Source organism: Nomascus leucogenys, chromosome 7b (assembly GCF_006542625.1).
Source record: "Nomascus leucogenys isolate Asia chromosome 7b, Asia_NLE_v1, whole genome shotgun sequence".
In the NCBI taxonomy this organism is placed as follows: domain Eukaryota; kingdom Metazoa; phylum Chordata; class Mammalia; order Primates; family Hylobatidae; genus Nomascus; species Nomascus leucogenys.
This window is the reverse complement of record NC_044387.1, coordinates 43,319,459-43,335,719: the sequence shown is the minus strand read 5'-3', so window position 1 is coordinate 43,335,719 and position 16,261 is coordinate 43,319,459. Positions and strand designations below refer to the sequence as shown.

At 41.3% G+C, this 16,261-nt stretch overlaps 1 protein-coding gene across 2 annotated transcripts in view; it reads left to right on the top strand.

The window, feature by feature from the left end:
- The window catches only part of ARL15 (ADP ribosylation factor like GTPase 15), a 427,617-nt gene that overhangs the window by 121,985 nt on the left and 289,371 nt on the right, over positions 1-16,261 (top strand). For both annotated transcript variants that reach the window (XM_004088466.3, XM_030815765.1), the window contains one exon: positions 10,342-10,486. In XM_004088466.3, coding sequence (XP_004088514.2) covers positions 10,342-10,486 — 145 coding nt within the window. The remainder of the gene's footprint in view (positions 1-10,341; positions 10,487-16,261) is intronic.

Sequence of the window (16,261 nt, the reverse complement as noted above, 5' to 3'; positions counted from 1 at the left end):
GGACGGATTCATAGGAATTGGTGACTAGTAGAATATATGGGACTGAGCTCCATCTTTATGGAGCCTAAAAGATTGTTAAGTGAAGAATAGAATAAATAGAATAGGATTTCCACTTTTAGGGACTACAAGAAAAACAATTTTGGTTTGTTTTCTTTTTTTTTTTTTTTTTTGTTATAAGCCTTTCTGGCTTCAGTTCCAAAAGCACAAAGAATGGAAAGAATCTACTTTATTGAGATCTTTCCTCCTAGGGATTTTTGTGGTGATATTTAAATCCATTTGAAGGTCTACTTATGGAACCTAGTTCTCTCTCTCTCTCTCTCTTTTTTATTTTTTTTTAAGACAGTGTTACTGTTGCCTAGGCTGGAGTGCAGTGGCACAATCATAGCTCACTGCAGCCTTGAACTCCTGGGCTCAAGCAATCCTCCTGCCTCACCCTCCCCAGGACCTGGGACTACAGGCGCACACCATCACACCTGGCTAATTTTTAAATTTTTCTTTTGAAGAGATGGAGCCTCGCTATGTTCATCAGGATGGTTTCGAACTCCTGGCCTCAAGTGATCCTCCTCCCTTGACCTCCCAAAGTGCTGGGATTACCAGCATGAGCCACTGTGCCCGGCCACCTAGCTCCTTTTAAATGTTTTCATGTCCTGACCCTTCTTAAGCCTATAAAATACAGAAAGTGCCCTTGGTAAGGAATGTTAAAAGTGTTTGTGTATTTTTATGCCCTACTTCCTGTTTAGAAATGTTCTGTTCAGGTAATCACCAAAAAAAGAGATTTGCTGTAAAATGCATTAGTTTGTCATTCACTTTCCTTTAAATTGTATTACTTTGCTCTTTAGGAAAAAAATAGTACATGGTCTGAAACTGACCTAGATGAGGCCCTGATCTGGAGATGTTTATGAATATGGCATATAAAGCTTAGGTCTCATTATAGACATTTATGCTGGGTATTTTATTGCTGGTTTTAATGCATAATTCTGTTTTTATAAAAATTGATTTTTTCCCATCAAGCCATTACAATGTAAGGATTAGATTTTTTTTAAAAGAAACACTTATTTTTTTTTACTTAGTTTCCTTTGCTAGTAAAAAAAAAAAATCCTATTCCTCTGATCTATTTCCAATGTGAGAAGATGTGAAATTATGCATAGCTGGGAACTATATGAGACTCTTGAATTCATTTCTTTAAATCTAATCATCAGATACACGCCCTAACTTTTAAAACCTCACTTTTGGTTCGTCTTGAATTCCACATACCGAGACTCTTGAAAGCCACTGATAGGGGATGACTGATGCAGACTGGGAGCCACGTGGGCCCCGGGTCTGGTTCAGCGCAGCAGCACTCTCTTCCATTCAAAGTCTCAGATGTCTGCCCCTCTGCAAAGCCGTGAGGCCAATGTCTATAGCTGCTAAGCATGAAATCCCCTGCTTCTGTTTGTTTCTTTTGTTGCCACGAGTTAATAGGGACAGAGACAGGAGACAGCCCAGAACAAAGCAGAAATAATGGAGTATTTCACCCCAAAAAGGAATGTGGATTGAGAAATACAAAGGGTAAGGCAAAGACAGACTTAGTGTCCTGAGGCAGTGTGATGGATTGGCCAGAAGCCTCAGCCCTGGGACAATTCCAGTCCAAAGCCTTCATCTGTGTGCTCCCAGCAGCCCACATGGCTGAAAGGTTTGACCCACCTTCTGTAAAAACAATTTGTTGTTTTTTTCCCACTAGGGTCTTAAAGGATGACAGGATTTCCACCTCAAAACACAGGTTGCCCTTGGAACGTGGAGAAGTCTTTAGCTGGGCTATGTCTGGCAGCCAGGGGCCTCTTCACAGCACTCCTTTGCCCTGTTTGTTATTTCTCTTGCTATAGATGCCATTTTGAACTTGTTTGCAAGAACCACTAGTCACCCTAAGACGTCGAAGCATATTTGATTTTTGTTTCTCTTCTTACAACTAGAAAGATAGGATTAGCTAAGAGATCGCATGCTCATTATAGACCTTCTCCTTCACATGCCTTTCTGCACAACCCAGTTTATTCATATATTTTCTCCTATACTCTCCTCCAACATATTTTATTTAGTATTTGCTTATTTATTTTACTTTATTGAGATATAATTTACATACACATATATTTTAAGGTACAATTTATATATACATATAATTTGAGGCTGTTTCAAAAGAGATTTTTTTCCACTGCTGTGCTTAGGATTGGAAATCTCTGCAGCTCACATGGGCTTCTGTTTTTTTTTTTTTTTCTCGAGACAGTCTCGCTGTGTCGCCCAGGCTGGAGAGCAGTGGTGCGATCTCAGCTCACTGCAACCTCAGTCCCCCAGGTTTAAACGATTCTCCTGCCTCGGCCTCCTGAGTAGCTGGGACTACAGGCACACACCCCCACGCCTGGCTAATTTTTGTATTTTTAGTAGAGACGGGGTCTCACCACGTTGGCCAAGCTGGTCTCGAACTCCTGACCTCAAATGATCCCCCTACCTCGGCCTCCCAAAGTGCAGGGATTACGGGCATGAGCCACTGCGCCTGGCTGGCTTCTCTTAATACGTAAGTTTTATCCTTTCCAGAGGACAAAAAAAGGGTTAAATGAAAGAAGCAAACAGTGTGAAAGAGAGAAGCCAGCAGCACTTTGGTATCCCCTTTTCTTCCATCCCAGTCAATCTCCTCTCTTCCTCCTCCCCTGCTCCCTAATTCAGCAGGGCAAGAACCTTAAGGATGCTATTTCTCATCCAACTCCTCTTACTCCAAGAGAGCTGCAGGTCCCTTTTGCCTGGAATGAGAGCTACTTTGGCCATAAACCTGCTGGTACAAGTAAAGAAGCAATACAAAAACTTGTATCTTCGCCTTCCTTTGCCCGGTGTTTTTCTCCAGTTACACAGGCAAACTTACTTAAAGCACTCTTTCACCCCCTCAAAAGAACAGAACACCCCACTTCTGATGCTCTGATCCCTGACTTGAGGGCATGAACCAGGGCTCTGGAGTGGAATAACTCTGGCTTGAACCCCAGCTCTGCCACTTAATAGCTCTCTGGTACATTTTCTTATCTCTGTGTTGCCCTCTGTCTACACAGAATGGATCTAAAGTTTCCTTTGCATGACGCACCCTCAGAAATTAGAGGCTTATCATTGCAGAAGTTTGGAAAACAGCTCAGGAGCCAGACTGCCAGGGTTTGAATCCTGTTCCACGTAGGCAAGTTACTTAACTTCTTTGAGCCTCAGTTTCCTCCTCTTTAAATTGAAATCATATGGTACCTTTCTAGGGAATAGATGAATTAATACCCGTAAGTCACTTATATCTGGTGTTCAGTACGGTTTTATTTTTAATTTATTAGGACACCCGCCCCTCCCAATGTCTCCTACAGAGCTCAAGCAGCTCTGACAAATCCTGTAACACATTTTGTAGTGTGTTGTATTTTGTACTGGGTTTACATTTTCAGAAGACAGAGCCATATCTGACTGTTACAGACCTGGAAAATATTTTGTTCTAAATCAAGTCATTTTACATATTTAAGCACTTCTTAATGTTTTACTCATTGAACAATGCTTAGTGTTAGAAAACACTTCTAGAAATTGACCTCTTTTTAGAAGCTTCTTTTTTTCTTCATTATGAGAGTTGGAGAAGGGTCAGAATGAATAGCTGCCTCTTTTTGTTTGGAAGCCAACTACATGAGAAATACATCCACTTAAAGTTATGGGTGACTTTTCTCTTCCCTTTAGGTACCAACTCATGGATGTTTCGTTAATCTAAAAAGTACTTATTGAGTGCGGTCCTTGGCCTCACCCTTGGGCCACATAGAAAAAGACCTGGTGAGCTGTCATAGGAGACCTTGTGTTTCTGTCTGGCGAGACCAGTATTGAAACGAGAAGGAAACAGTGTGAGGCTTGGGTCGTCTGGCTGTGGGGAAGTCCCAAAGCCGATGGAAGAAAAGTTTCCAGCAACTCTACAGAGCTTCAATCAAATTGAAATCATGCTCAGAATAAAATCATGTATTCATGATGAAAAACAGAGCATCAATTGAAACAAATGCCATGTCCCAAAGGGCTGAGAACTTAGTGAAACAGGATGGTAGGAAATACTGGCAATGCAGGGGCCAGTGCCAAAGTGGGAGGATTTTGAGCTAGATTCTCATCTAGAAACACATATTTGTAGGACAACTTTGCTGCTCTGTTTTGGTGCCTGGCCACCCCTTGGTAGCTGTAAAATTAAGCTTTTTGAACCTATAATAGGACCAAGAATGGATATGTCTTTGTGTCTGTGTGCATATTTCTATCAGCCAGTGAATCTTAGAAAAGAATACATGTGGCATAGTATTAACTGTAGTGCTAGTGTGTACAGGACCAAGAAGTGGAAGAAAGGATTATTTCTCTCTGAGGGAATTGAACACTTCTCAGAGGAGGTGCCCTTTAAACAGAACTTTGAGTAGGAGTTTGCCAAGTGGGAAAGTGGGGAGGAACTTTTATTCTGTGTGCACAGGAACAGGGTGGCATAGAAACGTTAAGTGCTCAGACCATATGAAGGAATAGTGGTGATTTGGAGGGTGGCTGGAGTCATTAAGGTAGAAATATAGAGGAAAATGAACTGTACAATTAAATGCTTGATTAGTGCTTTGCATTGTTGACACGAGGGGTTATTCATCAAGTACCGATTGTGTACAGTGCTCTACTAGACCTACCGAATGCCTGGCACTGTTGGGGAAATAAGTACCTTATTTCTGTTCCCAACAGAAATGGGAACATTTTAAGATAATCTTGCTGTCTTGGTGCTAGGTCATCAGACTGAAATGCAAGTCCTTATTTTGCTCTAGTAATTTTATCTTTTGCTTTCTTTTCTTTCCAATATTTGTAGTCACCTTCCTTTTTAAGCACATATTTCTAAGGGGTTTGCTTCTGCTTTTAAGCTAATCCATTATTTCAGCTGTTGATTATATGGTTTGTCCAAAGTCTACGATATAGTCAGTTATTACTGGTGATTCTGGTCTTTGCCCTCTCTCAAGACCTAGGCACACCATCTCCTCCAATACAGCACTAGAAGTTTGTGGGTACACAGAATGGGGAAACATCCTGTGTCCTGACATAATATGGTAGATACACTGGGTTCTTTTAAAAAAGACCAAGTCGTAACTGGCCCCGTGTGAAAAGGCCTGTGAGCTGAAGCAGTCTAGGCAATGGAGACCATGACCTTGGTTGGCCCCCCAAGAGGGTATACTTATATTCAGACTGGCTCTGTTCTCTATTTGCTGCTACCAGGGGAGTGGGGACAGGTTGTGTGTGTTTAGTGTCTGGGGCTGAACTGGGATAGAATGGAGCATGTGGAGGCTGCTGTGGGCTGTTGGAAGTACTACAGTCTGGGCTGGATATCGGGCGGCCAGGCCCTTGTCTAAGGAAGCTAACTATCACTTAAGATACCTTAGAAAAATGAACATCGCGATGAACAGTTATTTACCCGTATGGTGCCTTTCTTAGTAGCATAATGTATTGCACCCAGGCCTCATAACATCCTCCTGAAGAAAGGAAGTGGCAGAGAGTGTTAAAACGTTACTGGTTAATCATGGGGAAACTGAAGCATGGATAGGTTTATGAGGCTTGAACAGAGTTACACAATGCCTTAGTGTCTGGCCTGGGAATGAGGCCTGAGTTTGCCGCTTGCTGTCAGGACTGCCGACAGCATTGTGTTTCGCATTGTACAACAGTGAAAAGGGCTTACTCTTAACAATGCAGGAGCTGCTGTAGGAGACACACACAATGAACTTTGGTACAGTATAGTCTAGAGGCCAAAATGAGTAATTTTAAGTAAATTGACTGTAGGATCCAAAGCTTCATTAAGTTTTAAAACAAAAAACAAATGAAAACTCTTTACAGTTTTTAGGAACTGACTCAGAAAACATGACCATTCCTTCCCCATTGGAAGTAGCATACTGTTAAAAGTTTTATCTTGTTGACTCAAAATCTGACACGATTCCTGTTACCCATAGGATGATTTATTCAGTCATTTCAAATACATGTTGATTTCTAAGACTGTGATTTATTTCAAAGATTTTGTCTTGTAATAACTATCAATCCAGCCTTTAAGTTCCAAAGAACCTTATTTCCACAGCCTGTGGTTTTGTGGGGAGGCTTCTGTTTTATTCAGTTTTGGTTTGGGTTCTCATAGAACAGCTGGAACTATAGAGCCTGGACTTTGAGAAAGAGCTTGGGGAGATGGAGGGGGAGATGTCATGTTGGATGTCCTTATGACATTCAGTTATATGATTGAAACCATGGGACTGGAGATGACATCACTGGTGAGAATATAAAAAGGGAAGAGAGGCCGGGCTCAGTGGCTCACACGTGTAATCTCAGCACTTTGGGAAGCCGAGGTGGGTGGATCACCTGAGCTCAGGAGATGGAGACCAGCCTGAGCAACATGGTGAAACCCCATCTCTACAAAGATACAAAAATTAGCTGGGTGCGGTGGTGCACACTTGTAATCCCAGCTACTTGGGACGCTGAGGTGGGAGGATTGCTTGAGCCTGGGATTTGGAGGTTGCAGTGAGTGGCGATTGTACCACTGCACTCCAGCCTGAGTGACAGAGACAGACTGTCTTTAAAAAAACAAAAAAAAAAAAAGAGAGAGAGAGAGAAAGAAAGAGAAGAGAAGGCTGGGCGCGGTGGCTCACGCCTGTAATCCCAGCACTTTGGGAGGCTGAGGTGGGTGGATCACCTGAAGTCGGGAGTTTGAGACCAGCCTGGCCAACATGGTGAAACCCCGTCTCTACTAAAAATACAAAAATTAGCCGGGTGTGGTGGCACATACCTGTAATCCCAGCTACTCAGGAAGCCGAGGCACGAGAATCACTTGAACCCGGGAGGTGGAGGTTGCTATGAGCCGAGATTGTGCCATTGCACTCTAGCCCGGGCAACAAGAGCGAAACTCCGTCTGAAAAAAAAAAAAAAGGAAGAGAAAAGACAGTGGAGTAGAATATCACTGCTATCATTGCGAAATCATCTTTTATGTCAGAAGTGGCTTAGGTGACCTAGAATAAATGGGTAAAATAGATATTAATGGAGTTGGCTACAGAGTTTTTATACTCTGGATTTTAAAAAGAACATGAAGATGAAATTCTGGAGTGTTTGGCAAAAATATGAGTGATAACGACATGAATAATTTAAACAGGATGCTCTAGCCATCATTTACATACAGTTTCATTTGATATTTAAGATTTATGATAGTTTGGGCCAGGGTAGTCAGGCCAGCCCTCCTCCAGGAGATAGTCCAGAGGAATTCTGGCCAGGGAGCTGAGTGAGAATGAAGGCCTCTAGAGCAGGAATGGGGTCTCTCCTCCTTGAACCCCAAACAAGACCAAAGCAGCCCAGTAAAAGAAACCGTGTGATTAGTTTTGTTGTCTGTCCTAATTGAATGTGGAAGACCTCTTCTAAGTCTGAACAGCTTTGAGGGAATAGATACATACACAAATAAACCTATCTCTGAGAAAAACTCTCACTCTGAGTCTGGGAGACAGACTTAATAAAAAAGCTTGTTAAAGTCAGACAGTATCAGCCAGCCTTCATATGAATCCATGAAGCGATGTGTTGGCGTTTAGAATGCTGTTAGTAGTTATGGTCATTAATCTTGTGGGAGAGGGTGCGCTGGAACTAAAGGAAGGTCAGAGAAGAACATCTCATAGGATGAAGACAGACTGAAATAAGTAGGACTCCTCAGGCTTGAAAAGACTGAGAGGAAATACAATTAGCGTGAATAAACCCATGAAGAATATGGTTCATAGAATTGTTTACCAGAAGCAGGCAGAACCTCTTGAAAACGGAGGAAAAGTGAATCTAGGACAAAAAGAAGCTCTAGTTTACCAAGAAAGTTGATCCTGTACACCAAAACCACTCTTTTGGGAACTAGGCTAACTAGTGGCATTGAAGCGAAGTGAAAAAGTCAAGGGTTTCTTATTTTGACAGTATTTTCTTGAAGCGTGGAGGGCCCAGAGAGCATAGATCAAGCATCCTATTAGTCTCTATGTTTTCTTTTTTCTTTGCTTAGGTAAAATTTAAGTGTTGTTCATTCTTCATTCAACAATTATCTGCTGAGGGTAGATTCTATGCCATGTTCTCTGCTAGACACTGTGGGTACTGAGATGAAGGGGGACAGACATGGTTCTCACAGGCTGGTGATGAATAAGAAACTGCAATTGTCTGTGTAATTAATTTACAAAAGCCCAGTAGAGCTTGACGTGAATTGCTAACACATTCTTAGGGTTGGAGCAGACTGCCCTGAGGACGGGATGATTAAGTTGAGACCTAAAAATGATGAGGTGTTGGTTAAGTCCAGAACTGGGGGAAGAGGGAACAGCGTATTAGATGCCTCAATTGAGGTAAGAGAGGGCATGGCTGGAGGATATAGCGGAGTGAGGGCAATGAGGCTGGTGAGCTTGGCTGCAGCAGATCATGGAGTGTGGGGTAGACCATGGTAAGGGTTTGGGCTCGAGAGCTGGGCAAAGTCACTGGGGTGGCTTAAGCACGTATGGTCAGATTTTCTCTTTATAAGCAATCCAGTCGCTGCAGTGTGGAGAATAGGGGGCACAAGAGCAAATATACTGGAACTAGTGGGAGGATATTGATGTTGTTCAGGTGATGATGGCCTGGGCTGGACAGAAGTGGACAGATCCTGGAGCTACTTCAGAGGTCATATGAACTAGATTTGTTGATTAGATGTGAGAAATGAGGGAGAGAGATAATCAAGTTTGATTTACGAGAATATGACAGCCAATTAGTACTCAGATTTTATCTGAGTGAGATGAATCAACACAGGCTTTTTTATAGGTCTCTTCTCTCATGATCTCCAGATGACCCACAAGTGAGTAGATCTGCCTTCTTTCCTCCCTGTCTCCCCCTTTCCCTCTTTCCCTCTTTCTCTCATGAATCATTCAGGATCTAAATGTTTCAGGCTCTATAAGCTGGCACATAGTTGGCCCCTAAGGATATGGGATAAGTAGAAAGATCAAAAGCTGCACGAATGATACCCTGTCTCCCAAATCCTCTTGTTTTTCTTTCTTTCTTTCTTTTCTTTTTTTTTTTTTTTTTCTGAGATGGAGTCTCGCTCTTGTTGCCCAGGCTGGAGTGCAGTGGTGTGACCTTGGCTCACTGCAACCTCTGCCACCCAGATTCAAGTGATTCTCCTGCCTCAGTCCCCTGAGTAGCTGGAATTACAGGTGTCTGCCACCGTGCCTGGCTAATTTCTTTTTGTATTTTTAGTACAGACTGGGTTTCACCACATTGGCCAGACTGGTCCCAAAGTGCTGGGATTACAGGCATGAGCCACCATGCCCGGCCCAGATCCCCTTGTCTTTAACTCTTGCAGAGCAAACAGGTTTGTGCAGTGCACAAACTATACTACAGTTCGTAGTACCCTGGTTGATTGACCTGAAACAGAATTTAGCAAAGGCCAGAAAGGCAGTGGTATGTACAGAGACTCTATTTAATGATTTTAAAAATCTTTGTATTTTGAAATAATATCAGTGGTAAGACCAGAACAAGGAATTTTCCTCTGTTCTCCTCACTCAGCGTCACTAGTCATTAACATTTTGCCATGCTGACTTTATCACTCTCCTCACCAGATAAAGATGGAGCTGGAGATTTAGAATTTTTCTGAGCCAGTTAATTGTGGACATCAAGACCCTTCACCTCTAAATACTTAGAGGTATTATAAATAATTAGAATATTTTCTCAGAACAATGATTTTTCTTACATAACCACAGTACATTGATTAAATTCAGGAAACTTAACCTTATACAGTACTCTTATCTAATATGCAGTCTATATTCAGTGTTCACTTATTGTCTCAATAATGTCATTTATGGCTTTTTTTTCCCTCTTGATCTAGGATCCAGTCCAAGATGTATTGCATTTTATTATTATGTCTTTTTAGACTTCTTTAACATGGAACAGTTCCTTAGTCTTTCTTTGACTTTTAAGACATTGATACTTTGGAGGAGAACAGGCCAGTTGCCTTCTGGAATACTCCTTAGATTAGCTTTATCTGGTTTCCTCATGCTTAGATTCAGATTGTGTGGTTTTGGCAGGAAAGCTGTGGGATGATGTCATGCTTTTTGCAGTGCACCTGCCATAGCAGGAAGGGAGCCATGAAGTAGAAAAACATTTCATAACTAAGAATGTTAACTTTGATCACTTGGCTAGAGTGGTGTCTCCAGGTTTCACTGTTCTAAAGTTACCATTTTCTTCCTTATAGGTAATAGTTTATTCAATTACTTCTTAATACTTATTCAGTCATTTTAAATGTGACTATGGTTTATTTCCACACTATCATTTAAAGGAACATGTTTTTTCCCCTTCTTTTGGCAGTGTTTTAGAGCACTTTGCTGCAAGGGACCACCACCTGCACGACCAGAATATGACCTGGTTTGCATAGGCCTCACAGGCTCTGGCAAAACCAGTCTGTTGTCCAAACTCTGCAGTGAAAGCCCCGATAACATCGTGTCGACCACAGGTGGGTACTGTGCTGGGGTTCTGTCTCTTCTTCTTTCTCATGCCAAGATGTCCTAGTTTCCTGTGCAATTTATCCCCTCCCTTCTACTTATAGTTTAATGCTTTAATCAGTTTATTTTAATTTTAAACACTATCTCTTTTTCAAAAAAGATTTGAAATGAATTTAATAGCATTAAATTGCTGTATCCTGTATCTCTCTAGCAGGTCATTTCAGTGGCACTGAATAAATGAAGCTTGGGAAAATATTAATACAAAAGAATCCTGAAATCTGGAACTCTGATATATGACAAAATGGATTCATCTTGGGCCCATGGGGTACTTTCCTTCCTTGAAGTGTCCCTCCAGCCTATGTTTCTTGGCCACACACTCCTGAATAGTAAACTGATGTAGTCTGAATCTTCTTTCCTTGTCATTTTTCACCTGGAGGAAAGTCAGTGCAAGAGATCATGCATCAGCTTTCCCCTATTGCTTCCTGATGGAGCCAAGCAAAGTCGGTCTAGGGCAGTGGTTCTCAATCAGGGGAGATTATGCCTCTGAGGGGGACATTTTGGAGACATTTGTAGGGAGGGGTATTACTGGCTTCTGGTGGATAGAGGCCAGTAGTGCTACTAAACATCCTTCAATGTACAGGGCAGCCCTCACAGCAAAGAGTTATCAGGCCCAAAATGTTTTCAGTGTCAAGTTATTAGTGAGAAATCCTGGCTAGGGTTTTTTTTCACTTCTCAAATGTGTCCTCTTTCTCTTCTGACAATGAAGAAGGAAAGAAGAGTATAAGTTAGAGGAAATAATGGAAGAACAGTTGTAAGAGATAGAGAACAGAGCTGCTGTGCAGAGAGAGCTGAGAAGGAAGGAGAAGAGTGAGATGTTTTCTGGAAAGTTGAAAAGATTGTTCATCAGCCAGCTTACTTTGAGCACCTAATATGTGCTAAGTCCAGTGTTAGACATGAGATAAGCAATGATTTCAGCATTCCAGGAGTCTCAGGATTCTGGCTGCATAAACATTAAGTTCATATCCAGAAATAGATGGGGCATAGAAGGAAGGGGCATGACAGTGTTGCCTGGACCTGGGGAAGGGAAGGTGCATGATGTGGTTTGCTACATTAGATTTGAATAAGTAGGTCTGGTACAAGAAACAAGGCGAGGGGATGGAAAGAAAGAGGACTTAGGAGCAGAGGGGCAGTGTGAAGGCAAGGAGTGTGAAACAGATTGGCAACTCCTAGAAACTGCATTTCTGTGTGGCTGCAGTGTATGTTTAACAGAGTGCCAGGAGACGAATTGTATTCAGTGGTGGCTGAATCTTAGCAGACCTTTCATACTGTGATCAGGAGTTTGGGCTTTTCGTGTAGATAGTGCAGAGACATCAGAGTGTTTTAAGCAAGGAAACTGCATGATCAGATGTCCATTTGAGAAGAATCAAGCTGGCCATGATGTGGAGGCTAAATTGTGAGTAGCGCAGTTAGAGGCGGAGTCAGATTACTGTGATGGTGCAACTGAGATGATGAAGGCCTTGGCTGAGGCAGTTATAGGGGGAAGAAGAGGAAGGAATAGGTAGGATACATATTCGAGGGCTAGAATTGACAAAGCCTAGTGTAGTCGGGTTTGGAGGGTGAGAGCGAGAAAGCCATGGCTGTCTCAATTCCTGGCTTAGGTGATGGTTGGATGATGGAATTATTAACTAGGATTTCCTACAAAAAGTAGAAAGGTTATTGTTGATCAAGAACCTTACTTCAGTTCAGGTCAGCTTTTGCCGGCAAGTAAGTTTGAAAAAAGTGCAGGTTTTGAGAGCTTTTCAGATTTTAGAATTGAGATAAGAAACTGTGGAGCTGTTAAAGGGTTAGAGACATCACTTGATTTTAGGATGAGGGAAGGGATAAGGGGATCGTAATGAGTAGAGACCCCAGAGAGGATTAGCAGAGCTCATGTGTAGCCTCTTTGCAGGAAGCTGTTTCTGACTACCTTCTTTTCTTCTTGGACAGAACTGAGTACTCCCTCCTCTCCCCACTGGGCGTTGTCTGTATTTCTCCCAGTTAGTGCCTGTAGCACTGCTTTGTGTACATGCCCATCTCCCCATCTTGGGTTAGAATCTCCTAAGGGCAGATAGAGCACCATATGTAGTATTGTATACCCAGAGTCTGGCACAAGGTTTGGGCATGGATACTGATGTCTGTTAAATTAATAAGCAAATGAAAGTAAATTGAATCTATATAGTCTTCTGTTAGCCTTATAACAGCCCTTATATGACAGGTAGGAATCTTTTTCCATATTCTGTTTCTAAATTATCTGAAGATCAAAGGTGTGGTGACATGGCTATTGTTACGTAGCTAGAGATAGGATGCCAGTTCAGGTGTTCAAGTGAAGTTTAGTGGTATCCAAGGTTTAGGATTTCTGGTGGAAGTATGTACTTTATTGATTGTTTATAACACTGTGAATATCTTTTGAGTAATGTGCAATGAAGTTATATAAACTTTATTAGCTTAATTCTTTTCAATCAAAATAGCTTCTAAAATATGTGTAAGAGTAACACAAAGTATGCTTTTCTTCACTTATCAGAGTTATCTTCTAGCACTATTGCTAGAGGAGCAGTTTTGAATTATAGTGTAAAAGATTATCTGTATATAATTTTCTTACTTGTAAGTTATGTTTTGTATTTGTTTTTACGAAATTTTTTAATAATACATTTTACCAGAATTGTGCGCTAGTCTATTTTCTGATGAATTAGTTATTAGGTTGGCTAATTTTTTAGATATCAAGATTCTTTGAGTTGTCATTGTTCTGAAAATGGCATAATGCCTTTTTGGAGGCCTCTTTGGAGGAAGCTGCCATCAAGAAGTTTACACCCAGGTTAGGAAGATAAGTTGTGTATTGATAAAAACAGTTCACATATATTGCTTATTTAATATACGCCAGGCTCTGTGCTAAGACAGAATGTGATATGTGTTATATTGATGGTGTAAATATGAAAGTTAAAAGAGGAGAGTGATCATTTCTAATCTGGAGGGTCAAATAAAGCTCATAGTTAAGGTTACATTTGAGTAGGGTCTCATATAATGGGTAAGATCTAAGCAGGGAGGAATGGAGTGAGGAGAGTTAGGGATAGAAAGCATAGGTATATTCAGAGAAAGATTAGTGGTCTTACTGGGTTAAGGCACAGCATGCAGAAATTTAGGGGATGTTGGGATCTAAGGCTAGAGAGTAGAGAAGCTGTTGGTGGAGACCTGTTGGATGTAGAGGTGATCCAGCAGGGACAATACTTGTGGGGATGTTACTGCTACTGTAAAAGTGACAGTTATGCTGGGTATTCAAGACGAAAGGAAGATAAAACAATCAAATATGAGTCAAGTTTATAGCTTTATGTTTTGGTGAATTATTAAAAAAAAGCAGGGAGAATATGACAGAGAGTTTTAAGATAAAAATAATGAGTTTAGTTTGGGGCATGCTAATTTTGAGGTTTGACAAGACATCTAACAATGATCCAAATGCTAAAAGACAAGCAGACTGGAGAGATTTTGGAGATAGAGAGAGAGATTTGAGAGACAACTCAGTCATAGATTTGGATGAGATTGTCCAGGGGTAATGGGTAGAAAGCGGGAAGAAGGGTACTAAGCACCAATTATATTTTGTTAATTCATTCCACATTCATTGAATGTCTGTTATGTGACTGCCACTGATTTAAAGACTGAGGATATATCAGTTAACAAAATATACAAACAACCCTGCTCTTTGGAGCTTACATTACAGCATCTGCTTTTGATAAGGAATATAGGTCAGACAGTTCTATATAATATCCTTTAAGTCAAATATGGGCAAGAAATCAAAAGAACCAGTCAAATAAGATAAATATAAGTCTAAAGTCTAAGAAAGGCCATTGGATGTGGTGACAATGTGGTAATTAATAACTAATGGTAGAAACAGTTTCAGTAGAGTATTGAGGTGGAAACCAACCTGAGAATTGAGGGGATGAAGAGCAAGCAAAGGAATTGAGGGGTAGACCATCATTTTCACTCCTTAACTCTTTGGAATATAGACAGTTCTTTCAAGAAGGTGGACAGAAAAAGAGAAAATAGTGCTAAGAGAATTTGTTTCTATAAGAAAAGGTCTCATAGTCAGAGGTTTAGGGTGGTCATCAGGGGAAAAGGCGAGACTGAATATGCTCAAGAAAGGGCAGTGAGCACAAGAATGAGTGAGGACTTCTAGTTCTGGTAACATGGAATAACTGGAACTGGTTTACTGTCCCATCTAAAAGAAGAACAACAACAACAACCAGCTCATGAAATATACAAAGCAACAATTTTCAAGCCAGCAAACGCAATTATCCCTGAGAAATGAGAAACAAATGAGATGTGCTCTGTGATTGTCCCAGCTTAATGCCTTGAGAGTTTCCAGGCTGTGGCACAGTTCCAGAGGGAGCTGGGGTGGAGCTCAGTGAACTCCCTGCATTGAGGAGATGAAGCCGAGAGCAAGGGGAGACCAAGATGGCTAACGTTCATAGAATAGCGTACCAGAGAAAAGAGTTGTACAGAGAGAGAACACTAAAGATTTTCAGAGTATCCCTTGAGTATCCAGCAAAATATTCAATGCATGCATGTGAGGAAACTTCCCAAGGCCAGGGCAAGAACCATCTTAAAGGACTAGAGGGAACAGTGGTTGGTGTTCACACAGGCCTGTAATCACCAGATGGACTGAAAAACTTATAACTCACGAGGAACTGGGTAGAGTACTTGGCAAGGTCAGCCGTAAGTGGAGTACCACTCTGGACTCACATGACAGATAATATTAGCAAGTCCCAAAACCTCAGATGGTTGTCTGATAATGTTAATGCATCTCAGCACAAAGCTGTACAAGATTTAAAGAAAAAATATTCATCACTCAACAAGGTAAAATTCACAATGTCCGACAGTCAGTCAAAGATTATCAGGCATGGGAAGACGCCAGAAATCATGATTCATAATGATAATAATCGTCGAATTGGAACTGACCCAGAACTGATGTAAATATTAGAAGTGGCAAAAGGGGACATTAAAACTATTATTATCACTCTATTGTATCTGTTCATAGAGACAATCTGAGAGAGAAAAAAATGCAAAGAGCATCCAGCAAGCTATGGGACAACTTTAAACCTAAGCTAGGGTAATTTGAGTCTATGAAGGTGAGTGGAAAGGGACAGAAAAATATTTGAAGATATAATGGCTGAAACATTGTCAAACATGAAGAAAACTCTACACCTACAGATCCAAGAAGCTCATTAAACCCCAAACAAAAGGAACATGAGCCAGGCTGGGCACAGCAGCTCACACTTGTAATCCCAATACTTTGAGAAGCTGAGGCGGAAGGATCACTTGAGGACAGGAATTTGACACCAGCTTGGGCAACATAGTAAGACCCCCATCTCTACAAATAAATAAATAAATAAATAAATAATTTAGCTGCATGTATTGGTGCTCGCCTGTAGTCCCAGCTACTTGTGAGGCAGAAGTAGGAGGATTGCTTGAGCCCAGGAGTTTGAGGCTGCAATGAGCTGTGATCACACTCCTTTACTCCAACCTGGGTGACAGTGAGAGAGACTCCATCTCTTGGTTGGGGGGAGGGGGGGCGGGAAAGAGAGAGAGAGAGAAAGAAACGTGAATATAACTATACCAAGGCACATCATAATAAAATTGTTCAAAATCGGTGATAAAGAATATGATGTTTAATTTTGTATGTAACTGGCTGGGTCCCAGTGCCCAAATATGTAGTCAAACATTAGTCTGGATATTTCTGTAAGGGTAGTTTGGGATGA